At 35.9% G+C, this 23,542-nt stretch overlaps 6 protein-coding genes across 11 annotated transcripts; 4 read left to right on the top strand and 2 right to left on the bottom strand.

The window, feature by feature from the left end:
• Nucleotides 1–2,163: 2,163 nt before the first annotated feature.
• Nucleotides 2,164–6,780, top strand: LOC108971228. Of its 2 annotated transcripts, none has more exons than XM_018937155.1 (4): nt 2,164–2,242; nt 2,434–3,096; nt 3,197–4,052; nt 6,375–6,780. In XM_018937155.1, the coding sequence occupies exons 2-4, from the start codon at nt 2,953–2,955 to the stop codon at nt 6,623–6,625; spliced, it is 1,251 nt and encodes a 416-aa protein (XP_018792700.1). In that variant the 5' UTR covers nt 2,164–2,242; nt 2,434–2,952; the 3' UTR covers nt 6,626–6,780. The 2 variants fall into 2 exon arrangements, with proteins under 2 accessions (XP_018792700.1, XP_018792701.1); XM_018937156.1 differs by having other exon boundaries at nt 2,178–2,377.
• LOC108971229 (protein lifeguard 1) lies at nt 4,306–6,363 on the bottom strand. 3 transcript variants are annotated; one of them, XM_018937158.1, is made up of 4 exons: nt 5,399–6,363; nt 5,180–5,346; nt 4,886–5,119; nt 4,306–4,820 (listed from the first exon to the last, which is right to left on the bottom strand). In XM_018937158.1, the coding sequence occupies exons 1-4, from the start codon at nt 5,514–5,516 to the stop codon at nt 4,407–4,409; spliced, it is 933 nt and encodes a 310-aa protein (XP_018792703.1). In that variant the 5' UTR covers nt 5,517–6,363; the 3' UTR covers nt 4,306–4,406. The 3 variants fall into 3 exon arrangements, with proteins under 3 accessions (XP_018792703.1, XP_018792704.1, XP_018792702.1); XM_018937159.1 differs by having other exon boundaries at nt 5,402–6,362; XM_018937157.1 differs by having other exon boundaries at nt 5,180–5,491.
• A 78-nt stretch (nt 6,781–6,858) lies between the features above and the next one.
• On the top strand, nt 6,859–8,091 carry LOC108971227. Of its 2 annotated transcripts, none has more exons than XM_018937153.1 (3): nt 6,859–7,316; nt 7,384–7,864; nt 7,997–8,091. In XM_018937153.1, the coding sequence occupies exon 2, from the start codon at nt 7,393–7,395 to the stop codon at nt 7,687–7,689; it is 297 nt and encodes a 98-aa protein (XP_018792698.1). In that variant the 5' UTR covers nt 6,859–7,316; nt 7,384–7,392; the 3' UTR covers nt 7,690–7,864; nt 7,997–8,091. The 2 variants fall into 2 exon arrangements, with proteins under 2 accessions (XP_018792698.1, XP_018792697.1); XM_018937152.1 differs by having other exon boundaries at nt 6,861–7,312.
• Nucleotides 8,092–8,235: 144 nt separating this feature from the next.
• Nucleotides 8,236–10,549, top strand: LOC108971226 (mitochondrial-processing peptidase subunit alpha). Its single transcript, XM_018937151.1, has 6 exons — nt 8,236–8,400; nt 8,453–8,831; nt 8,899–9,315; nt 9,380–9,520; nt 9,578–10,082; nt 10,158–10,549. Exons 1-6 carry the CDS (start codon nt 8,360–8,362, stop codon nt 10,325–10,327), a joined length of 1,653 nt encoding a protein of 550 aa, XP_018792696.1. The 5' UTR covers nt 8,236–8,359; the 3' UTR covers nt 10,328–10,549.
• Nucleotides 10,550–11,087: 538 nt separating this feature from the next.
• LOC108971225 (ribonuclease 3) lies at nt 11,088–16,084 on the bottom strand. Its single transcript, XM_018937150.1, has 5 exons — nt 15,328–16,084; nt 14,347–15,260; nt 13,501–14,242; nt 11,852–13,431; nt 11,088–11,782 (listed from the first exon to the last, which is right to left on the bottom strand). The coding sequence occupies exons 1-5, from the start codon at nt 15,954–15,956 to the stop codon at nt 11,427–11,429; spliced, it is 4,221 nt and encodes a 1,406-aa protein (XP_018792695.1). The 5' UTR covers nt 15,957–16,084; the 3' UTR covers nt 11,088–11,426.
• Nucleotides 16,085–16,396: 312 nt separating this feature from the next.
• Nucleotides 16,397–23,015, top strand: LOC108971238 (sodium-independent sulfate anion transporter-like). Of its 2 annotated transcripts, none has more exons than XM_018937184.1 (10): nt 16,397–16,512; nt 16,914–16,956; nt 19,553–19,852; nt 19,918–20,142; nt 20,322–20,437; nt 20,509–20,812; nt 20,880–21,182; nt 21,250–21,395; nt 21,452–21,622; nt 22,546–23,015. In XM_018937184.1, exons 1-10 carry the CDS (start codon nt 16,483–16,485, stop codon nt 22,765–22,767), a joined length of 1,860 nt encoding a protein of 619 aa, XP_018792729.1. In that variant the 5' UTR covers nt 16,397–16,482; the 3' UTR covers nt 22,768–23,015. The 2 variants fall into 2 exon arrangements, with proteins under 2 accessions (XP_018792729.1, XP_018792727.1); XM_018937182.1 differs by having other exon boundaries at nt 16,397–16,521.
• The last annotated feature ends 527 nt before the right edge of the window (nt 23,016–23,542 follow it).

The raw sequence follows: 23,542 nt of genomic DNA, 5'->3' as shown, positions 1-23,542 counted from the left end.
TGGCAGAAACAACAGTGGGAGAAAGCAAGATTCGTCTTGGCACCACAAGGAGCTGCCCACAGGGTGGAGTACTATCCTCTCTGCTATGGAGCTTGGTAGTAGATAAACTCCTTAAATTGCTCACCAGCAATGGAATCCGCTGTCAAAGGTACGCGGACGACATTGTCATAATGCTCAAATACCTTGGCCTCACTTTAAACTCATCATTACGGTGGAGTAGGCATTTGGGCTTAACGCTGTCCAAAGCAGCTAAAGCACTAATGATATCCAGACGCCTGGCCAGCAAATCATGGGGATGCAAGCCAAGCATCATTAGATGGCTGTATACCATGATAGTAATTCTTATTGTCACCTATGGAGCGATAGCTTGGGCCGCCAAAGCAGCGCAGTCTTCGGTGATCCGGAGACTGTCAAAGCTGCAAAGACTTGCCTGTTTCTGTACTTCAGGGGCAATGCGCACATGCCCCACGGTGGCACTGGAAGTCATACTGGAGCTCACACCGCTGCCTCAGGTGATAAAACAAGCAGAAAAACACACCAAGCTGCTAATGTCAGCAGAAGGCTGCGGAAGAGGAAAGATAATGTCCTCCAGACAGATGGATGCACTAGCGGAAAGCACACCGTTAGCCCTCCTCCCAAAGGACGGCACCACAAAGAAAATAAACCTCAAAAAGAATTTCAGAGTTACACTGGGCAGCAGAATGGAGTGGAGGGATTCCACGCTGGAAATACTGCTGGAAGCAAGTACCATTCAGTGGTACACTGATGGCTCAAAAACACCGGAAGGTATTGGGGCAGGTATTGCGGGACCGCGTACTAAGCTGTCCATACCAATGGGATGCTTCCCTAGTATCTTCCAGGCTGAAGTTTTTTGCCATATGTCAGTGCGCCGCAACTATAGCAACCAGCGCATAGATATTCTCAGCTATAGTCAAGCGGCTCTAAAATCGATCCCATCATATGAGGCCAAATCGCTTTTAGTCGAATAATACATAGAAATGCTAAACCGCCTGTCCTTATGCGGGGAATGAGAAGGCCGACGAACTGGCCCGCGCTGCGGCAGCGTCCAAGATGATGGGACCAGAACCATACATAGCGGTAGGATTCCACACTCTTAAGGAGCTGCTCCGCAAGGAGGAAAGAGTGCAGAGAGTGGAGAGAGAACGGCATTGGCAGAAGGCAGCAAGTATGCGCCACGCCAAGCTGCTTCTAGGAGGGTACAACCTCTCCAGGTTCAAAGAATTAATTCACCTCCCCCGTGACAAATTCCGTCTCCTCGTCGCGATGTACACAGGGCACTGCAAGCTCAGGAAACACCTGTCCAACATGGGCATAGTCTCCTGTGCTAACTGTCGGTTCTGAGACCCGGAACAGGAAATACCAGCACACCTAATCCTGGATTGTACAGCAATCTGTGGAAATGGCGTAAGGCCCTGGATTCCATTTACATCAGCAGGGATCACATAACCTCAGTAGCGCCCGGCAAACTCCTGGAACTATTCAGGCTGCTGGCACTCTGAGAGGACATGTGATATAGGTGAGGGCACAACAAACCCTAGGTCGCGGTGCATTACCTCATTAATCTATCTATCTAGGCATTTAAACGAGTCGCTTTTAAAATTTGGTTTCGGTGGAGAGCTGCCAGATCTGTCTGATATAACAAATGTAACTGTAATTCGCATTGTTAACGTAAACGTAAGCTTTTATATTTGAAGGTAATGTACACTGTTTGTGTACATGTTTTGCCCAATTTACATTAGAACTAAACAAAAGCTATTGTTATAAACATATTAGTATGATAAACAAGTTCACAATTTGTATCATTTAGCTCTTAATTATAAAAATAAAGACTTCAAATTTCTAATTAAATATTTCCGCTTGGTTGATATAGATCTGACTAAATATATTAATACTATAATAATAATTACAGCGATTGAAAAGATTCAAAAATTTATTTTTAAATTTTAAATTGCATGTCTAAGCCAAAATAAGCTTTTTTAATAATAATACATATGGCAACTTTATTTTTCATGCCAAGGTTTATTGACGTTTCATAGAAAATGTCATAATTTTAGTTTATAAGCTACCCCGTTGAAATTAAACAATAATAATTTAAAACGAGTAAAAATATTAAATACAGATAAAACATTTTATGTCAAGTTAATAAAAGGTTTATATGAGTATAAATTACTCTAATAATATATATATTTAGTGTTGGTTCAGTTTCAACTATTCAATGGCTGTAAGAAATCTGCATCTCGCAGTGTAAAATGTTTTATAATTTAAAAGCACTTTTACCTATATTGTTTTTATCTATTTGAATATTTCGTTTAAAGTCCAGAAGTCTCAAGTGTACTTTTTCCAATTAAACAATTAAGTAATGTGTAACCAAAATAACAGATATAATGTATTAATCTTAACAATTTGTCACAGCAAAGCATCATATTTTTGGCATAAATAAAACAAACACCTATGATTGTTATCAAAACTGGAAAATACAGAGATAAAGCAAAACTCCTCAAAATATAACAATAGCCTCTTAGCTAGCGCCAGAATACAGTCTGCAACTACATACTTATGAACTTTTTTTTTTAATAACACCAACTATAAGGAATAAACATTACAAGAATGTTGATGGGAAATATTCTTATAACAAAGATAATAAAAAATATTGTTAAACACAATAATTATCTGAAAAATATTGTGCCAAATTTCTTACATAAATAAAATCATATCACTTGTATACTAATTTATGACCAAAGTGATAACATAAATATCGTGTGACACTGATTTCGACTCACAATTGACGTTGAAATGAATCATTAATATTGGGCAAACATATATGTATATAGCAAGTACCTTGTTTTTTTAACTATCACTGTGGAGGGATCAAAGGAAATCGGACGTAGAAATACGCGAATTTTACGAAAACTAAACCAAAAACTAGCGGCAATGCGAACAAAACACTTTATTTTAATACTCTGCTGTGTTATCATTACCACTATATTTTTCATAATTTTGGGGCCGGCTGGTGAACCCAACGATTCCTTAAAAAGCATTGTTTCACATACTCATCAGCAATTTAACAAATTACAAGTAAGTAAGCAAATAAACATACATGTATGTTACATGATGATCTATAATCATTAGTATATTCATTTATTACAACATAACTACATGTCATCTTTTTATTTAGGAAAATTTGCGTGTTACTGAGCAAAAGAAACTTGAAATAGACGCGAAATATTTGAATTTGCTAGGGTTCACCGATTCAATTTACGCAAAGGAGTCCCAGACTTACAATCGCTATGAAATTGGAAATGGTTTCAAACCAGATGCAGACATTGAAATATCGCATCTTCCACTGATACAGCAACCTAAACAGAAGCTACAAAAAAGCGATGATTATACAAGTAATATTAACAAAGTTCGACATAGTAGCAAGACACGGCCAGCTACAACGCCATACAATGGTACGAAAACAAACTTTTCCATTGTAACATATGTACAAGATGGACAAGCGCCTTCGGTAATATTACTAGCGCAAAATATTGCTTCAAAATTTCCGGATGAACATTTACTCGTTTATGATATCGGCTTATCAGAGGATGATTCACGCAGTTTAACAGCTTATTGTAACATCACTAGGTGTTCAGTCATTAACTATGATTTGTCAGTATTTCCGTCGCACGCCTTTGATCGTCGCATGCACGCTTATCGGCCGATTGTGATAAAAGATGCATTGACGCGTTCGAAAAGTATTCTTTTTGTCGAAAATTATATACGATTTCGTGGTGGTAACCATGACCTACAAAAACTACGTAATAAGGTCTTAAGTACAGGAGTTTTGGGTTGGAACACTTCGACTGCTGTATCCACACGCACACATCCAAAAATGTTCGAATACTTTCAAACCGATGCGGACGACTTCATTTTTCTACGAATGGTTGACCTCGATATAGTTTTATTCCTGGACACTCCATTCGTAGAAAAGAATATAATGCTGCCCTGGTTGAAGTGTGCATTGACAGTGGAATGTATAGATCCGATTGGTAAGTGTGTTTAATTTTATTTTTTTTTTTCATTTTTATGGTTTTCTTTTGTTTTCATTTTTAATTAATTTTTATTGTTCAATCAACGTTTACAAGTTATAAGCGCAAATAGATAACTGTCAATACTCCCAACGTATTTTAACGTTAAGATAATGTTAATGAATTAATTTAGCATACTTTAACAATATATATATATATATAATTAATATGGTATAAATGTCAAAAGCTTTAATTTTTTTATGAAACTTTATATTTTCTTTAAGTATAGTAATATATAAGGCTAATGCGAATTGTACCCGTACAATATATTAAATATTTTTGTAACTTCACATAAAAAAGAAAATGCCGAAATGTTTAACACACTTCGGCAGAACAACAGCCTACAAGAAAATGGTACATTTTGATCAAAGGTGTTACCAAAAAAAATTTGATTATTCGCCATAAAAGATTTGGCATGTCGGCGTAAATATTTGTAGCTGCGAATATATACTCATGTGGTTGAAGATTGTAACCATGATGTCCACTCAACATGAGGTGCATATCGTAAACGATATATGCAGCACGATAAGTTGTGAGGGAGAGTAGAGCGTATGCAATGGCATTCAATGAAAATGAGGAAAATACAATCTCTATCAAATAGTGGCCAGCCAATGAAACCAGCAGAACTAATAAAATGGCATTTATAACTGTAAATTTATAACGAGTTTGTTCCGAATAAGCCACTATGCTTAAAAGTTGTACAATTACTATCAGATGAGGAAATATTGCCTGCAAAAAGACAACAAAAATTAATTGATACGTATATTGTTAATACGGAAGACATATAAACTCACCAATTGTGAATTTAACCAAGTTGCCAAGACACCGGCTTCTACGGCTAATAAAAAAGTCACTGTAGCAAACGCAATAACATTCACTGGTGGATACCGACGCATGTCACTAAAAAAATACATTACAATAAGTAGACAAAACATGATGCCTCGTACGCCTTGTATAGCAGGATGAGAAATTGGATCAAAGAAGAGTATGAAAATTTCAATCACCGGCAGTGTTAGTACATGTTGCAGCTGTCGAAGAAAATTTTAGTGATGTTTTGTTCGAAACGAAAATTTATATGCTCAACTTACTACGAGTGTGATGAACACCTTACGTGCAAAAGTGCGTCGCAGGATTGGATCAGGTATTTCGAACTGCTGCACACTGGCATCAATCGCATATATGGGCATAGTCTGCTGCGGACCCCCATCTGCTCTAGGTTCAATATATACATTACCTCCCATATCCATACCATTACCTATAAATTTATTGTTTTTACATCGAACACTGTGAGTTGCAATGATAATTACCACCTTCTTGCACCTGCATCTTGCCCAATTCTGGCATTGGATTATCAAACATAACGTTCGGTACCATTGTGTTTGCATTTTGTGCATTCACACCTGAATTATCACCATATTCATACATAATTATTTGGTTTTCAGTGTAAACTTTTTTAACAAATAACTTGAATTTAGTATAGTGACGTCACTTTTTATATCAAACTGCTGTGGACGATGTCCGCTTTCCAACTATTTGTTAAGGAATAAATATGCTCACAAAGTAAAAGTCTGCACAGATTAATTTCAGACTTTTTGGCGACAAATTCGAATCATGCGCGTACGTTAATGCGCTGTCCTGTGATACACTCATCTCAACACAACTTATATGCTCTACTGAATTCCTAAAAATGCTTATTTCTGGCCCTTACCGCGCTTTTAATTCACTTATCTACGTACATACCGAAATATACATTGTTGTAGGTTGTGTATATGGGTCTAATTGAATTATTTTAAAGCAGCATCACAATAGAAGCAAAAGATGGGGTAAAATCCTTTTTTTTTAAATTGCGATAAAAATATAGACATTTTTTGGTGGTGTCTATTCTTGACGGTGTTCAAAAAATACTGAGTCTAGCAATCACAAAACTCTTTGGCAAGTCATTTTAGCACGAAATCTTATCTTTGCAAAGCCATATAGTCTGACCCGATCGCACTTATAAATACAATGCGAGATACATATTAGTGAAGTCAGTTATTGGAAAAATAACGGATTTCTTTTTACGATAGCTTATCTATATTTATGTACATATATAGTCTTTTTGAGTTTTATTCATTTATGGAATGTCTCTAGATAATAAGTAAATCAGGCGCCTATAGTTTTAATGGTGGAGGGATGACAAGCTTCCAAAGAAACACAATTTTTATAATGTAAACTTTCACTGTCAACTCGACAAATTCTAAAAATTATGTTGTCCTCAATATAACATTCTGTGTCTACTTTTAGGTGCGCAATGGAATGGCTGCAAATATAATAAGAAGCCGCTTTATCGATACTCTGGATGTCACGCCTATGACGTTTCAGCTTTCAACATAGTCCTCGGCTTAACATGGCATTTAGATGTCTCAAAATACTCAATGCCCTGCGAGGGAAATAATATTTTTTACAAGGAAACTTTGGAAAAAGCTACTAGAATACTAGAAAATAGACGACTTAACAACAGTGATACGTCGGAGCATCCCGTAACGGAAGATTAGTTCTAAAAAATGGTAGAATTTACTAGACATTGTTGTTTGTTTTTTTTTTTTAAGTGCTAAGCCAAAATTTTAGCTTATCTGTTTAAATATTTAATTACGTAAAATGTAAGTTTAGTATATAAATTTATATACTTAAGAAATAAATTTCTTTCAAATTGTAGCAAACCAAATACTTATATAATATTACGTCACGAGCCATACGAGTAAAAATAAATAATATTGTATAAGCGCTTGAAACATTTATTTATGTTAATATTTGGATTGTTTCCACTTTGCGGTTAGAAACAGCTGTAGGGTTCATGGTGTTGTTTTAAGCCGTTTACAAAATCGGTGTTCTAATTTTTAAAATTTGTAAACAAAGAAATGACACTTTAAGCGATTCCTCTAATAATGTCGTTGAAGCTTCGTGGTGATTTCAAAATAACATTTTTTGTTATGTTGTATATATGTAGCAAATAAGTAGTAAGGTTCGTAACATAAACACATTTTTTTCGCACAATTTTGGGAGTCACGGTAAATATATATATATGTGAATTTGCAATGACTGTATGTATGTACATTTGTACATAAACTAAAACTGCATAGACATTTAGGTTTAAGTGTGGTCAATCATTTGCTGACGCAGAAGCCCTAACTCCAATTAGCGATCAGAGCCAAACAACAGCAGAGATAAATAAGCATTTATAAGTATGTGAGTTTTAGAATTATTTACAGTGCATATAAAATAAACATAAAAAAAAACAAACAATTTCATTTAGGCTAATAATATGACATCAGTATTTAATACAATTATGTGGCTTTGCCTATTTGTTGTTGCTGTTAAAACGTGCATTGCACTTGCTTATGATCCAAACGATACAAAAATCGCTTCAGTTATTCCACCTGAAGGTTTTTTCGAGGCATTTTACCCGAGAGAAATGGATGGTGTGCCCAACAGTGCTTCCCGTCCCGCTCATGCGCACGGCAGTTTCTTTAAGCATCGCAATCCAGCTTTGGTGGACACAAAGAATGCTGCAGCTTACGGATATCGTTTCGATGGTAAAAGGCGTTTCAATTTAAAGTAAAGAAGTTAAATAATAATTACATTATGTGTGTTTCTTATGGTTTTTATGAAAATTCAATAAAATATAAAATTAATAATATAAATATGTATATCCAATGGAGTAGGTTAGGCTTTGTTTACCAGCTTTTTAAGTTAAAATACATATGTTCATATGTATGGTAAATACATTAGTGTATGTAAGTATATGCGTAACTATCTTTTGCTTACCCAACAAACTATAATGAAAGTGTTTAATGTCTATCATTATTTTTAAATTATGAAGATTCTTTATTTAATAGAATTCACATTTTGTATTCATTATATTATAGATTAATCCATTAAAATTACCAATTGCTTTTCTACAATTGAAAACATCTCATACAATCAAACCGAAATCACTCTACAAGAGTACCCATAATGAATTTATACCAGATTGCTATCATCTGATATTAACCATATGACAGTTTCCACCACATCAAAATACAGTCCACTTTATACAATTGACATTTCAAATCATCTGTGCGTAGAAACGTTTTTCCAATTTTATTTTTGCTGTATTGCATTATGTTTCAATAAAAAATCCTTAATCGTGAAAAAATTAAAAAAAAAATATATTAGTATTGCCAAAGGGAACAGTTAAAGTTGAGTGCTTAAGCAAAAATTACGTTTTGTTTTAACAAACCAAAGAGAATATGAACGTACGGTTACTAAGCCGACTGCAGCAACGCTGGAGGTGAGCACTAACGAATTAGTCAATAACCTCAAATGACTTTTTCTCCCCACAGTGTTTTGAGACGTTATGCGACAAAACCATCATCTTTGTCTGGTGAAGAAGTGCGTATTGGCACTGGCATTGGAAATATAACAGGCAGAGCTCGTGACGATGCCAGCTCGCTTACTGTAAATCAGCCTTCCACCAAAGTAGTCACCAATCTACCACCGCTAACAGATCCGATACCAAATCTTGCTGAAGTTGAGTATGCGCGACCACTAGCCGAAAGCAGTCTTACACAAGTCACTACACTGCCGAATGGATTACGTGTGGCATCTGAACCCAGATTTGGACAGTTTTGCACAGTTGGATTGGTGATCGATTCGGGTCCACGTTATGAAGTCACCTACCCAAGTGGTGTTTCACATTTTCTTGAGAAGTTGGCCTTTAATGTATGTTGTTAATATTTTTATTGTTCATGTAATTCATTAAGTTAGGTAATTGCCGTTAACTTTGCAGTCAACCAAGAAATTTCCAAACAAAGATGCTATACTAAAGGAATTGGAGAAAAACGGTGGTATTTGCGATTGTCAGAGTTCACGTGACACTCTCATATATGCTGCAAGTATTGATAGTCGAGCTATTGAATCGGTTACACGCTTACTTGCCGATGTGACATTGCGACCAACACTCCATGCCGCAGAAGTGAGCGCTGCACGTAAAGCGGTGCAATTTGAACTTGAAACGCTCGGCATGCGTCCGGAGCAGGAACCCATATTAATGGATATGATACACGCAGCGGCATATCGTGATAACACTTTGGGACTGCCAAAATTATGTCCATCAGAAAATCTTTCATTAATAGATAGAAATGTCTTAATGAACTATTTGAAATATCATCATACACCTCAACGTATGGTAATAGCCGGTGTCGGGGTAAGTTAAATTATGAGCTGTTGTGAAGTAGATAAAAAAGGTTATTATGTAAACAACTTACTAGGTTAACCACGATGAGCTGGTACGAAATGTTGAGAAGTATTTTGTAGACGAAAAAGCAATATGGGAAACACAAGTTATCAAAGGAACCGGAGCAACAGAAGTCGATGCCTCAGTTGCTCAATACACCGGCGGCTTGAAAAAGGTACATACATAAATACACATACATATGTTTATGTGTACTAATTAACACCTATTATAGGAAGAATGTGAAATACCGATTTACGCCGCTACTGGACTTCCAGAGCTCGCACACGTTGTTATCGGACTGGAGGGTTGCTCCCATCAAGATCCCGATTTTGTGGCATTATGTGTTTTAAATATAATGATGGGCGGTGGCGGTTCGTTTTCCGCTGGCGGTCCCGGCAAGGGCATGTACTCACGCTTATACACAAACGTTCTTAATCGCTATCATTGGATGTATAGCGCTACGGCTTATAATCATGCCTATGCAGATACTGGCCTATTTTGCATACATGCCAGCGCTCCACCTAGTAACGTTCGCGACATGGTTGAGGTTATTACACGTGAACTCGTCAACATGGCAAGTGAGCCGGGTAGAGATGAATTGAGTCGTTCCAAAATCCAGTTGCAATCGATGCTATTAATGAACCTGGAATCAAGACCGGTTGTATTTGAAGACGTGGGTCGACAAGTTTTGGCAACAGGGCATCGCAAGCGACCTGAACACTTTATACGCGAAATCGGTAATTAACACGCATGCGATTGTATTTGTATATATAAATTTAACTCTTTTTTTTTTTTTAATAATTTTCTTACAGAAAAAATCAGTCATGGTGATATACAGCGTGTAGCTCGTCGCTTACTCGCCACCGTGCCATCAATGGCTGCCCGTGGTGATATCGGCAAATTGCCGGAAATGAAGGACGTACAAAGCGCTCTCAGCAACGGCGGTCGCTTATCCTCTCGCCGACTCTCACTGTTTAAGTGAAAATCCCCATGTACATACAATTAAAGAGAATATCAAGCCTTTTTGCTTTATATAGGTAATATAAACGAAATATAATTATTTGGAATAATATGTAAGCTCATATGTTCCGTTCATATAAAGCCCAGTTACTGAATCCATTGCAGCATATCATACCCTCGTAGCAATTACGTAAATTCTCACGCCAAATTCATAAATAATCACATTTGTATAACTTATTCATTAGAGATCAACATAAAATCCATTAGAAGTTAAAAAATTAAAATGTCATGTGTTTTGATTGTGATTTGAACATAGAAAACAAAAGGCGCGCAATTAGAAAATAGTTCGTATTAGTAATTACCCGTAGCCACAAATAATGCAATGGATTCAGACAGAGGCATGAGTTTAAATTAATTCTTGCGAGTGTATACATCACACTTATAAGTATGTATGACAAAAATATGTTTTTTTTTCTAAATGAAAAATTATGTAAACCGGTGAGTCGCTAAAAATAAATCTGCCATACCTTGCATACATTTTTTATGTACGTAAATATTCAAAAAATTAAATTAAATTATTGAAAATAAAACGATAAACCGGTTTGAATAAACAAAAAATACAATCTTTGTTGTATATATTTTGGTTAGTGTGCGAGTGTAGGCAGGCTTGAATAGGCCTGTTCCGGTCTAAGTAACCCGAACGGACCCGAATTTTTATCTGGCCAATGTTTTATGCCGCTACAACAGCAACAACTATTAAAATATTTTAAAACACTAAAGGATTAATTTTTTTGGTACTTACGGAACCAAGTTTTTCGTATATTTCAGTTCTATATAACTTCATAATTAGAATATAATACTAATATTTAAGCTTAACATTTAGTATATTGATTACAGAGTTGAGTTTATCTTGTACTCCTTCAATGTATTCTGGAACCCACACGTTATAATACGCAACAGAAAGGTTGACCCAAGTCAAGAGAAGCTTTTAATTAAGTTACTGTAATATTTGAATATTTAACATTGCTGGCAACCGGCACTTTTGTTTAGAGCTTTAGATAACGTTCTATTTCTTAACGACGGACATTCCTTGTGCTCCTTAAGCCTTAATATGCCGCAATTTAACTACTCAGTTCTCCCGACTCAATATCCGAATTCGACGAGACATCTTCCACCAAATCTTGAAGATCATGCGGCATTGTATTTAAAGACGACTTCGTATTTTCGCTCATATTGGGCGCCGGGGCGGTTAAATTTTCTTCAAAGCAATCATCACTCGATACATCTTCACAATTTCTTTTATTCGCACTTTTCATATCGTCCACTTCGAGATTTGCCCTTTTGAGGGAATTCGAATTCGCTCCGTTTTGCGATGTTTTTTCAACACGTTTTCTGCTTCGCCTTTTGTGTGTGCGGGATTTTTCCAACTGCTCATCATCTGAACTGGTGCTGCTATCACTGCTGTGACTTGAATGACCTGAAAATAAGAAAAATATGCGAATTAAAAAAATCAAATTTAAAAACATGCATGGCAGATTCAACAAACCTTGAATGCTTATGGATGTGGTCTGTTGATCGTCCACATCACTATCATCATCCGGCAGTTCATCGCTGGAGATGTCTTCACGTACACGATATTGCTTGGGAAGATGTGACTCATCTTCCATGGAATTCGTACTTTTCGGTTTCGCTTGTTCGGTTAAAGTCTCTTCAAATTCCGGTTTGAGCTCGCCACCCTTTTGCTTTTTAATACTCTTGGCTATAACACGTTTCTGATGATCCAATTGTGGGAATAAATCACGTGAATTCTCCAAAGCTTGTTTGGCTGCATTCATTTCAGCCTGCTGAATCGATGAGCCGGTAGCGGTTGCCAAGCGTTTCGAACGGAAATAAACAGCTACCGTATACACGCGGGTATTGGTGGGTCCGATAGACTCGATCACTTTGTAAATGGGTATATCGGGTTCGCCACCCTCCATCGTGCGCAAAGTCAAACAACATTGTTGTAACTTCGATTTGGGATCGTTCCAATCTTGATTCATAATAAATATTTGCAAACGTGGAAACAGACAAACATGACAGAATTGTTCACAATACAGTAAACCTTTATCCACATATAATGCACCCAAGAAGGCTTCCAATAAATCAGCACGATCTTTAGTCTTTAGCTCCACCTTTGGATTCGAGTAGACCGCATACTTGGTCATGCCGAGATCATCACAAACCACCGCTTGTGTGCGATTGTTCACAAGCGATGAACGCAACAACGACAAATGACCTTCGTGATGCTCGGGAAAATGGCGATAAAGATATTCGGAGCAAATCAATTGCAACACCGTATCACCCAGGAATTCCAAACGCTGATTCGAACCCAGTGTGAGGTGAGTAAAACCAATGGATCGATCGGTGAAAGCGCGTGCCAGTAGACGTATGTGTTTGAACTGTATGCCGATGGATTTTTCGAATTTGGTTAACTCCTGCAGCACCGGATAAGAAGATATACAACCGCGATCGCCTAACGGCTCTTGCTCTTGCAACGGATGCTCTGGATAATTCTTCCAAATCTCTTTTAGTTGCTCGTTTTCCATATAAAGCGCGTTCATAAATACCTCATCGGCTATTGATATGCCACCATCGAGTAGCAGCGCACCCATTAAAGCCTCAAAGCAGTTAGCCATTGCGTGACGCAATTCCAATTCATGACATAAGTCCGAACCATGCGCGTACAGCATGTACTCCTCCAAGTGCAACTTCTTGGCGAGTAAAGCTAAATGCTGATTCTGCACGATAGCCGCACGATAAGTAGCCAGACCACCTTCTTCCAAATCAGGAAACATGAAAAACAAGTGTATTGAACTTAAAAACTCAACAACGGCATCGCCCAAGAATTCCAAACGTTCATTATGCGTGATATTAGACATAGTCTCATATTCCTTGCCAAAGCGCGACATTATGTTTATAAGGGTATTTATGCCACGCTTTCGCGTATTCAAGTAATGTATTTTACGATCACCATACTCGGGCTGACGTATGCCACAATTAGTAAGCGAATTGCGCGCATGATCGGGATTCGTGCCATAATTTTCTTTATACGAGGGATGCGTCAACGCCAATTGCAATAAATATCTAAAACGATAAAAGAAAAAAATTATAAAAAAAAAAGAAGCAATAATAAAGAATGTTGTAAAAACTCACCGATTTTTGAAACTGTAACCAATACTTTTCTCTAAAAGGTCCAACGAACGATGAAAACGCAAGTGACCAGTAAGCACCGGTATGAGCATCGCGTGCTGCACAATGTCACACATAATACCGGTTCGATAATAGCCCTTCGAACTGACCGCCACAGTTATATTACGCTTCATACGCCCTTGAGTGCGCATTTCCTGTAAACGCGCTTCTTTTTCCTCCAATTTGCGCTTGTCAGCAAACGATGGCTTCGACATGTTGGCCATTAGATGGCGATATTTTACATATTCACGCCAAGCTTTCTGATACTCCGGATTGCCGGCATAACTGAGCTGCGGTGGTCGTATACCAAAATGCACGATGGCTGGATGTGTTACGTTCTCTTCGGTTTCAAAACACTCTGGCAAATCAGAAACATTGCGATCCAGCTGATCCACGCGTACGGAGCATGGTTTGTAACCCGGTTTTGTCACAAGCATTCCTTTTATGAAATCGACATAATCTTGCCACTCATGCTGACTGATATCGTTTAGGCAACGCAACTGATCGCGATCCACAAGTGGAGCAGCACTGTCCAGTAAATAACGGAGCACTTCACTTATGGCCAATACTTCTTTGCCATTATCGGGTAGATCACGCACGAAACGTGGTAAGAAATGAAAGGCTGGACATGTTTCGGAACTGGACATGCCGTCGGGGTATAGTGAAAAATCTACCAGCTCTAGCAGTTCGTGGAATAGGTATTGATCTGAAAGTTTGAAATTAATTAAATACTTTTATAAAAATATTATTTTTCGGAAAGAAAATATTTTGTCTATTCGAATGCATGCATATACATATGTATTTACTTACTAAATAACTCCAATTCTCTTATGGTGAAATTCTCGGGCATTTTCTCAGCAACATACAAGATGGTATATTCAATGTTAAAGCGTATGACTTTACATGTGGGCAAGTCTGCAAGCGGTGAATGTGTCAACATCGAAAATCCTTCGAAAATAAACTCATGCTCGTCATGCTTGATTATCGTTGGCGTTTTAGTGAGAAAATTTGTGGGCGGCGAAATGGTAATACGATAGTGGTAAAGTTGCGAAGCATTATTGGAATTCGGCAAACATTTCTTATAACCTGTTTCACCGGGATATATGCCGTGCCGTATGCCAATACGTCGCGATTTAGCAGAACAACGACAGAGCGGGCCGTCATTCATTTCACCCGAATCGTTATGCCACAAGTCGGCATGTATGCGATATGGATGCTGCACTTTTCGTGAAAGTTCCTCCATACAACAATCTTGTTCAATTTTCAGCTCATCATCTGATGAGTCTTCTGACGACGATGAGCAAGCTTCAGATTTATGTTTACACAGGCGGCGGCGTGACTTGCGTGCTGGCGGTTCGTAGGGTGGTAATGTTTTGCGCACACGATCTGAGCGTTGTACTAATTTTTCTTCGAATAAATTGCACAGCGCTTCTAATCTACTAGTGGACACAACTTCATTTGGTACAGCTGAACGTCGGTAAAATGGATCTGCTGGCGATGAACGTATCCATACGGTTGGAGAGTCTTCATCTTGCCCAACCATTTCTGCCAATTTTTCGGCAATATCTTCGGAGGTTTCACAATAATTTGATCTCCAGCTTTTCAAAAGTCTGTCTCTTTCAGTTTCAAGTTTTGGTTCCTTGGAATCGCTTCGTGCTTCATACTTTCTTTCTCGTTGAGTATAGGGTCTAGAAGTTTCGGCATATTTCGGATAGCCGTAACCTCTGGAATAATAATATAAATAAAGTAATGACGTGTACATTCATACAAGCATATATTTATAAAACTTGCCTCTGAGACGATGGAGGTGCAAATTGCGGACGATTGATTTGGGATGTGGTAGAAGTATTGCGATAATTTCCACGCGCAGTATAAGGTGCACGATTTGTCATAGGCTTATGCTCGTATGGATGTGGTCGTATGTTACCAGGTGGTTTATAATGCCCTCTATTTGGCGTGAATTCTCTGCCACCTATGTAAGGTCGATGTACATGGCCATCATATTTTTGGTTATGATAACTATATTCATTATATGTTGAATCATAAGGTGTGTACGGAGTTTTTCTCGGTGGCGGCACATTATACACACCTTCATTATTAAATACATCTGTATATGTATTTGTTGTTTGAAAATGTGGATAGTAAGGCGTACTCTTGTCGTTATAAGGTTGTTGATAAAAAGTTGTAGGATAAGAATGAAAACTACTTGCTCCAGATACGTGAGGCATCGAAGGCGGCAAAGTGTCATTGGAGTAACTATTTGTTGCGTGTACTGATTGATGTAGTTCTGTTGATGGTGTTTCTGGTGGCGGCGGAGGTGGAGGACCTGGTGGTATCCCAACTGGAAGTGGTGGAGCTTGTTTTGATTGATCAATATCTGGTGGTGGAGGTGGCACCATCGAAAAGTGTTGAAAATTCATATCTCTGGAATAAATTTAATATCTCTAAAATATATCTTCCACAAGCACACAACAAGTTCAACTGAACTCAATGAAGATGATGGCAAAAGCAGATGTGTTAGGTACAAATTTTGCAATGTAAAGCTGTGACTTTATCTTCATTGATAAAACTGTTTTTACCGATAACCGCAGCTAATTTATCGATGTAAGCAATAGCTAAGTGCAAAAGTTTACAACACTGATTTATGTGTTAATACTAAGGTGTTAATAAATTTGATATTTCGAATAATTAATATATATATAAAATTTAATGTTATGTTTCTAGTTAATATTTTTAATAAGTATTACTTTAAAATTAAGAAAGTTTTGTGGTAAAATCGATATTTGTTAAATGTTATCGAGTAGAGTTATGTTTTCACTACTAACACTTTGATAGAATTGCAGTATCTAACAATCAGCTGTTTAACAAAATGCATTAGTAAACTAATAATAACAAAGTCCGAATCAAATAAACAAATACTACAGATATTTATTGTTTTAGTGTAAAATGGAAGCGAACAGTGATATATTTCAGTATGTTAGTAACGTAAATGTAAAATGTAATCAACATTAATTGTATATTTACTATATGGCGAATCACTAAACAATGCGTAGAAAGGAAGTATCAGCATACTATATACACATATATATAAGTGTCATCTATTGCCCGCTTTTAGTAATAAATTAATTTGTCTACAAAACTAGCTCTACTTAAAATAAACGCCGTAGAACAGCTCAGCAAATTACTATATTTAGATATATGTTTGAAAGTAAAAAACTGTACTGTTTTCTTTCACCGAACAAATTAGGTTGCTTTATAGAGCTAGGTTATGCCGGTAAATTTTAAACACAGACATATTAATACCAAACGTTTCGGAAGCTGTTTAATTGATTTCTCATTTGTATATACATACTTATGTACATTTATATATATTTCAGACAAACAGAGGCGCTGACAGTTTTGGTTCTTCTGAGGAGACAGGTAAAATACATAACATAAATTAATTATTGTCATTTACTTGCTTTGCCGTGTTAGCGGAGTTGTAGATTGGGGGATTTTTTGCTTTCACTGCACACTTAACTGTGACATAAACGAATCGAGTAGCCATGAATATCGTTTGCGCAGTTCAGTTGTGCTGTTTGTGTAAAAATGCAGTACATTGCTGAGAATAGTTATTTATGAATAACAAATCTACTATAATATATTGTATAGTTATTATATAATACATATGTATGTAAAAATATTACAATTTTAATAACAAAAATTGTTATACCAATATTTTCCTGATTATAATTCATTAATGTTATAGACTTTCTTAACTATAAAATATAAATTTTTTATAGTAAATCAAATACTTCAACACCAAATATTATATTAAAATCTAGTTCCTTCTCTGTCGGTTACATTTTATAATCTCTGCTTTTCCGGTTTCGCACAAATTCATTTTTCCGGCAGGGTACATACTCTTATAAATATACATACATATGTGTGCAATTATCTGAAGCGCGCATCATAACATCTTGAACTTATGAATAGCGCCTCGTGTTCAATCGAAGGCATTCTTTATAAACATTAAATAAAAGTAATAGGGCAACACCAATTTCGGGCACTACCAAGCAATTTATGTCCTCACTCGTTAGTGGCTTACACGAGTTCTTTAAATAAAACAAAAACTTAATGCGATATTTTATTGTTCGTAAGGATATAAAAATATCGTTTTATAGAAGGTAATTCGCGTTTGTCGACTCTTACAACAGTTGGTCTGCAGCAGTAACAATAACGGATACTTGGTATTATATTGTGTGGTATATATAATTTTCAAGGTTTAATCTATGCTTATCTTTAAAACGCACTTGTTTCGAGTTATTATGGACTGAAATCTTCTACATGGATTAATAAATATACTTAGACATCTATTTATATGTATACCGATAATTATATTGCAAATAGCAATTATTCCAATTTAATACCTGATGCCTGCGTATCTAACGCATTCCTCCATTAAAAATATCTCATGCTAAATGCTTTTCATAAGAAACATTGAACTCGTGTATATAATACAATAAATAATATTGTAAATACATGTTATATTTGTATATAACACACCTCAGATTACTTGACTACATGAACAATTTATACGGAGTTAATTTCTTGTTAATAAGCAAAGTCGTGTTGCTATCACAAACTGTTTCGGAAGGTTTCTGACATTTAGATTACCCCTACGCTGCGAGTTTTAGCGCTAAGAAACTACCGATATATTAAAGTACACCTCAAACGGAGTCGTCTAATTGTTTCGTATTTACTAAACAACACTCTAAGCGATCGGTGGTGATATCGCAAAGTGTCGTGCCTCATACACAAAAATATAGTGCATATATGTATGTACATGTGCAGGAATATAGCTGAATATTGAAATATTGTCGCAGTCGTTAACAACAATTAAATACTTTTTTTATTTGTTTTTTTCTTGACGGCTTGTAATTATGGCAAGTAGAGACGGTAAATATTTGCACTTTTCAATAAACGTTTATAAAGCATCGCTCCGTAATAAATCACTGTTGGCAAAGATACATACTACATGTACATTATAAGATCGTATATGCAAATATAGTAACTGGAGTAAAAGAAATATGAGAATATTGCTCAATAAAAAGTGTAGTAAATTTTAGTGTTTACGGCAGTGTTCGACATAAATTAGTATATCATGTGAAATCTAATTCTAGATTTTGTGTAAATCCAATGCCGTCTCGTAGATAATTCAATAACGGTATAACTCTAAATAATTGCATAGAACGAGCTTAGTAACTAACTACAAAGTATTTCTAAATTACTATTATATACAAACATACAAAGTTATGTACATATCTACATACGTATGTGTGTATGCATGTACATGCATTAAGTTATGCATTTACTTATGCACGTAACTGTGATAAGTGAACACATCTTTATGGCTTAGCTATTCGATTTTAAAGCCATAAAATATTAATCTCTTTTAAAAAATAGCGATGAAAAATCCACTTGTTGCTATAACTGTTCTTTTGCTAAAAAGAGTGATAAAATGATAATAATCGAGGTATGTCAATAAAAATGTTATAACATGAATATTAATCAGTGATCATAAGGAAATATAATATAAAAATTTGGTTCTAGTGAAGTCATGTTCTGAAAGGAAGTTCGTGAAAGCAAATTAGAAATACTTTTATTGCAAAAAAAAAAAAAGAAATCAATATCGTTGATGTAGTGGCAGAAAGAATGCGCAAAATATTTTGACCGGATATAAGAAATTGTGTGCCGGTTACTGTCGTTCGAACGATGAGAGCAACCATAACAGGTTTGATACCTTATTTACTCCAAAAAGCCGAAATTAAAAGCTCGGAGGGGGTTTACCTAAAGGTTTATATGTATGCATGTTGTTCCTGTAAAAACAATTGATTCTTGTGGGATGCGGTTGGAATGAACTCCACATACCTACATACATTATGAAACTAAATCATTACGCTGTAATAAATCTAACTGACTACATACATATGCATTATATAAAATTTTCTTAATTAATTGATTTCTACGCTTTCAGAGGGCTTATATGAACAAGATTTCCCAAACATTCGTTCAACAATTTTGAATAGCAGTAAAAAGCTATGTCGACCAGCGACACTAACAAATAAGCTACCCATACTCAAATGGCTACCTAGATATCAGCCTTCATTTGTATTTCGCGATGCTATTGCCGGTTTCACAGTCGGTCTCACAACTATTCCGCAAGCGATTGCTTATGGCGTGGTCGCTGGCTTGCAGCCTCAATACGGGCTTTATGCGGCTTTTATGGGCTGTTTCACTTATATTATTTTTGGTTCTTGCAAGGACGTGACTATCGGTATGAAAACATACTTTACTTTCTTAAATGAATTTAATTTTATATTATTTTACATTTAATAATAGCCACTACAGCAATTATGGCTTTAATGGTACATGATTATGCAGTAATTACACCGGATCTCGCCGTTTTGATCTCATTTCTGGCAGGCTGCACGATATTGGTGCTGGGCATTCTTAACCTGGGCGTGCTGGTGCGATTTATTTCGATGCCCGTTATTACGGGATTCACTATGGCTGCGGCGTGTACAATTGGTAGTGCGCAGATTAACAATCTGTTCGGAATGAAGAGTAAGAAATGTTGGAATACTAAAGTATGCGATGAACTCTAACCATAGTAGTTACTTTACAAATTTCAAAAATTATGCAATAAAACCGTTAGTTCCTATATGTTATTATTTAATTATGTAAGCTTTATATAATTTTTTGTATATAACATTTTTAAAATTTCAAATTTATGTACCTTAAAGGTCCGTCAAATGACCTCATTCCGGCGTGGAAACACTTTTTCACGCACCTCCCGAATATAAGTTTGAATGACGCATTACTTGGCGTCGGTGGACTCATATTTTTACTCTTGATGAAGGTATTAACTTCACAGAACAAGACAGCATACATATGTCTAAGAGCAAATAACTTATATACTCTAACTTCTAGCAAGTGAAAAATATACCATATGGCAATAAGACATTTTGGAAATATATTTCTTTGTCTCGCAACGCCCTGGTGGTGATATTCGGTACATTTTTGGCATATCAATTAAGTCGTGATGGCTCCCAACCCTTCGTAATCACCGGGAATATTACAGCAGGCTTACCACCGTTTCGTCCACCACCATTTAGCACAATCGTAGATGGCAAGGAATTGACATTCTCGGATATGATTAGCACGTATGGTTCCTCGTTGGCATCAATACCTTTAGTGTCAATACTAGAAATTGTAGCGATAGCTAAGGCATTCTGTGAGTAAACTCTTATAAATTTTTTCAACATAAGTAATTAGATTTCTTAAATTCTCCTTATATACAGCTAAGGGTAAAATTGTCAACGCATCCCAAGAGATGATAGCTCTCGGCATGTGCAATATTATGGGTAGTTTTGTATCATCAATGCCGGTGACAGGTTCTTTTACCCGCACAGCTGTGAACAATGCGAGTGGCGTTAAAACGCCATTGGGCGGTGCCGTCACTGGTGCAATGGTATTGATGGCGCTGGCTTTTCTTACACAAACCTTCTACTACATTCCAAAAGCAACATTAGCGTCTGTTATTATAGCTGCCATGATATCGCTGGTGGAACTCGAGCGACTTGCCGAAATATGGAAATCAAAAAGTACAACATTTTACGAAAAAAAATATGTTCTATACGCAAATAACTGTTTTTGAATTTTTAATTTAAGGAATGGATCTCTTTCCATTTGCCGTAACTTATTTCACCTGCTTATTTTGGAGTTTGGAATACGGCATTATTTGTGGCATAGTGGTGAATATCTCTTTTATACTATATAGAAGTGCAAGACCACAAATTCATTTAGAAAAGAAAAAGGTAAAAAGTGTTAAAATATTATAATTTATTACCTGCTGACCGTCAACTATTTATAGGTCAGCAATTACGAAATATGTTTTGTGGATGTTAAGCAGAGATTAGATTTCGCGTCTGCGGAGTATCTAAAAGAAAGAGTTGTGAAGTTTATGAGCGGTAATCGCTACGATGTTAGTCTCATTGTTATAAAAGGAGAGGAAATTAATTCAATCGATTACACAGTTGCTATGGTGAGTAAAATATAGTTAAAAATAATAATAAGATTAGTAACAATATTAATATTACAACTAATAATATATTTTGAAGTTTAAAGTGACTTCAAACTCATAGTTTAGTTAATAATTAATTTAATTATATTCTAAAAGTTTATGTATTTTTTATTCGAATTTGATTAGGTAAACATGGTAAAGCATATTTTAATTTTAAATCCATTTGAAACTCAATAATATTTTATTTGGCACTCTAAAGTAATTTTTTAATATACTGTTACATTAACAGTTCATACATTTGTTATGTGCTTTTAGTATTTGCTGGGTAATGCCTAAATAATTTGTGTGCTGAGTATCCTTCAACTTAAACCGAATATAATAATAGATATCCTACCATCGAATTCCAAACACCTCTCTCTCACCAACTAAAAAACAAAAAAAAAAAAAACAATTTCGAAAAATATAACAAAACTAATTTGAAAAAAACCAACTAGTTTTAGATATGAATATTTCATATGAGTACTTTTGTACTTATTTTGATTTTTTCGCTTGCTGTGTCTAATAACACAGTTAAAGTGTTTATATTTTGGGCATAATCAGTCCATAACAACTCAAGTAATGCAGCTCCGGCGGAGTTTCTTCATGACTAATATTATTTAATATAGGAAACTACGTATGTGCATACAAATCAGGCCATAAAAACACACACAATGAAGATTATCTGGCTTCATAAATTTTATTTTAACTGCTATGCCTTCTTGGCAACAATTATATGACATTACTGATCTTAGGGTTGCACTACATTATGTATAATTAAAAAATACAATTTTTTCTTCATTTTCCCCGTTACAAAAATTATTACTTGTAAACATTTAGAAAACATCTACGGTATTAACTCTTAAAATTTTGAGTTTATTTTAAAATATTGTATCACTATTATGCAGAACATCATCTCACTTAAAGAAGATCTTGAGGTACTCAGTTGTGATCTTGTGTGTTGGAATTGGAACATTCGTGCCGCTGGGGTTGTTTGCAGGTTGAATGGCGATTTGTGCTGCTTATTCAAAAATGACCATAGCATCGAGGAGGTGGTGAATAACTATTATTTAAATCTACAAAGGAAAAATGAGAGTTCCATCGATACTGTGTGCACAAGTACTTCTTAGATGGCTTAGGCGTACGCGTGCTAAGTAGAAATATTATTTGTTTAAAGTATGTGTAAATATAATTATACATATATAATAGCTACTATAATGCAAAGGCCAAGTACCATTAACAAACTTAACGCTGATATCAATACGTCACTTGTTGAGCCGATGACAGTTGATGATTAAAAGAATGGCAATATGTATAACTCGTATTATTCTGCTATCTGCACAAATATAAAAATAAATAGTTTTATTCAAATGACGAATTTGCTTGGCTTAAATTAATTTATTGATAAAGGTGTCTTGATCGGAAGTTAATGTTGAAATAATATGGGAATTTGTAATCTGACTCATCAAAGTACAAGCAGCCGGGCGACAATGGCGATTGATTACCTTTCCGTACCGACAGTCACATCCACGCAACTGGAACGCAGTCGGATTTTAAACCTGCCAAGGACTGTCAACTCGGCAACATTTCTCTAAATTACTCCAGGGACATTTTCTGTCGCAATAACAACAGCATTACTCTTTCACCATTTTCAGTGTAACAGACTTTTGAGGGGTTCAAACAACTTGTTCATAGGCTTTGTAGGATAACCTTAACGAAACAGCACTTTTTTAAACCTCTTCTTAAATTATAGCGAAAACATAGATCTGTACACAATTTTAAACATCCGGTTTGGTCCTCCCGGAAACACTTGATTCAACGCATAAAATTTTAGGTATTTGTTTTTCGAGTATTTGAAATGTAATATTAACAGTATTTTAAAGGGTAAGTACAGTTGAAAAATTC

Source organism: Bactrocera latifrons, unplaced genomic scaffold (assembly GCF_001853355.1).
Source record: "Bactrocera latifrons isolate USDA-ARS-PBARC rearing strain unplaced genomic scaffold, ASM185335v1 scaffold_33, whole genome shotgun sequence".
Classification (NCBI taxonomy): domain Eukaryota; kingdom Metazoa; phylum Arthropoda; class Insecta; order Diptera; family Tephritidae; genus Bactrocera; species Bactrocera latifrons.
This window is presented reverse-complemented; position numbering and strand designations above follow the sequence as displayed.

Excerpts from the sequence above, each read along its gene's own strand:
- LOC108971225 (XM_018937150.1), bottom strand. The coding sequence starts at position 15,956 with ATGAATTTTCAACACTTTTCGATGGTGCCACCTCCACCACCAGATATT. Across the intron at positions 14,243-14,346 it reads AAGAGAATTGGAGTTATTTA|ATCAATACCTATTCCACGAA; the intron begins GTAAGTAAATAC and ends TCAAACTTTCAG. Across the intron at positions 13,432-13,500 it reads GGTTACAGTTTCAAAAATCG|ATATTTATTGCAATTGGCGT; the intron begins GTGAGTTTTTAC and ends TTATCGTTTTAG.
- LOC108971228 (XM_018937155.1), top strand. The coding sequence starts at position 2,953 with ATGCGAACAAAACACTTTATTTTAATACTCTGCTGTGTTATCATTACC. Across the intron at positions 3,097-3,196 it reads AGCAATTTAACAAATTACAA|GAAAATTTGCGTGTTACTGA; the intron begins GTAAGTAAGCAA and ends CTTTTTATTTAG. Across the intron at positions 4,053-6,374 it reads GGAATGTATAGATCCGATTG|GTGCGCAATGGAATGGCTGC; the intron begins GTAAGTGTGTTT and ends GTCTACTTTTAG.
- LOC108971227 (XM_018937153.1), top strand. The coding sequence starts at position 7,393 with ATGACATCAGTATTTAATACAATTATGTGGCTTTGCCTATTTGTTGTT.
- LOC108971238 (XM_018937182.1), top strand. The coding sequence starts at position 16,483 with ATGGAAGCGAACAGTGATATATTTCAGTATGTTAGTAAC. Across the intron at positions 21,183-21,249 it reads CGAAATATGGAAATCAAAAA|GAATGGATCTCTTTCCATTT; the intron begins GTACAACATTTT and ends TTTTAATTTAAG. Across the intron at positions 21,623-22,545 it reads TCGATTACACAGTTGCTATG|AACATCATCTCACTTAAAGA; the intron begins GTGAGTAAAATA and ends ACTATTATGCAG.
- LOC108971226 (XM_018937151.1), top strand. The coding sequence starts at position 8,360 with ATGAACGTACGGTTACTAAGCCGACTGCAGCAACGCTGGAG. Across the intron at positions 9,521-9,577 it reads ACACCGGCGGCTTGAAAAAG|GAAGAATGTGAAATACCGAT; the intron begins GTACATACATAA and ends CACCTATTATAG. Across the intron at positions 10,083-10,157 it reads ACACTTTATACGCGAAATCG|AAAAAATCAGTCATGGTGAT; the intron begins GTAATTAACACG and ends ATTTTCTTACAG.
- LOC108971229 (XM_018937157.1), bottom strand. The coding sequence starts at position 5,485 with ATGCACAAAATGCAAACACAATGGTACCGAACGTTATGTTTGATAATC. Across the intron at positions 5,120-5,179 it reads AGGTGTTCATCACACTCGTA|CTGCAACATGTACTAACACT; the intron begins GTAAGTTGAGCA and ends TTTCTTCGACAG. Across the intron at positions 4,821-4,885 it reads CTTGGTTAAATTCACAATTG|GCAATATTTCCTCATCTGAT; the intron begins GTGAGTTTATAT and ends GTCTTTTTGCAG.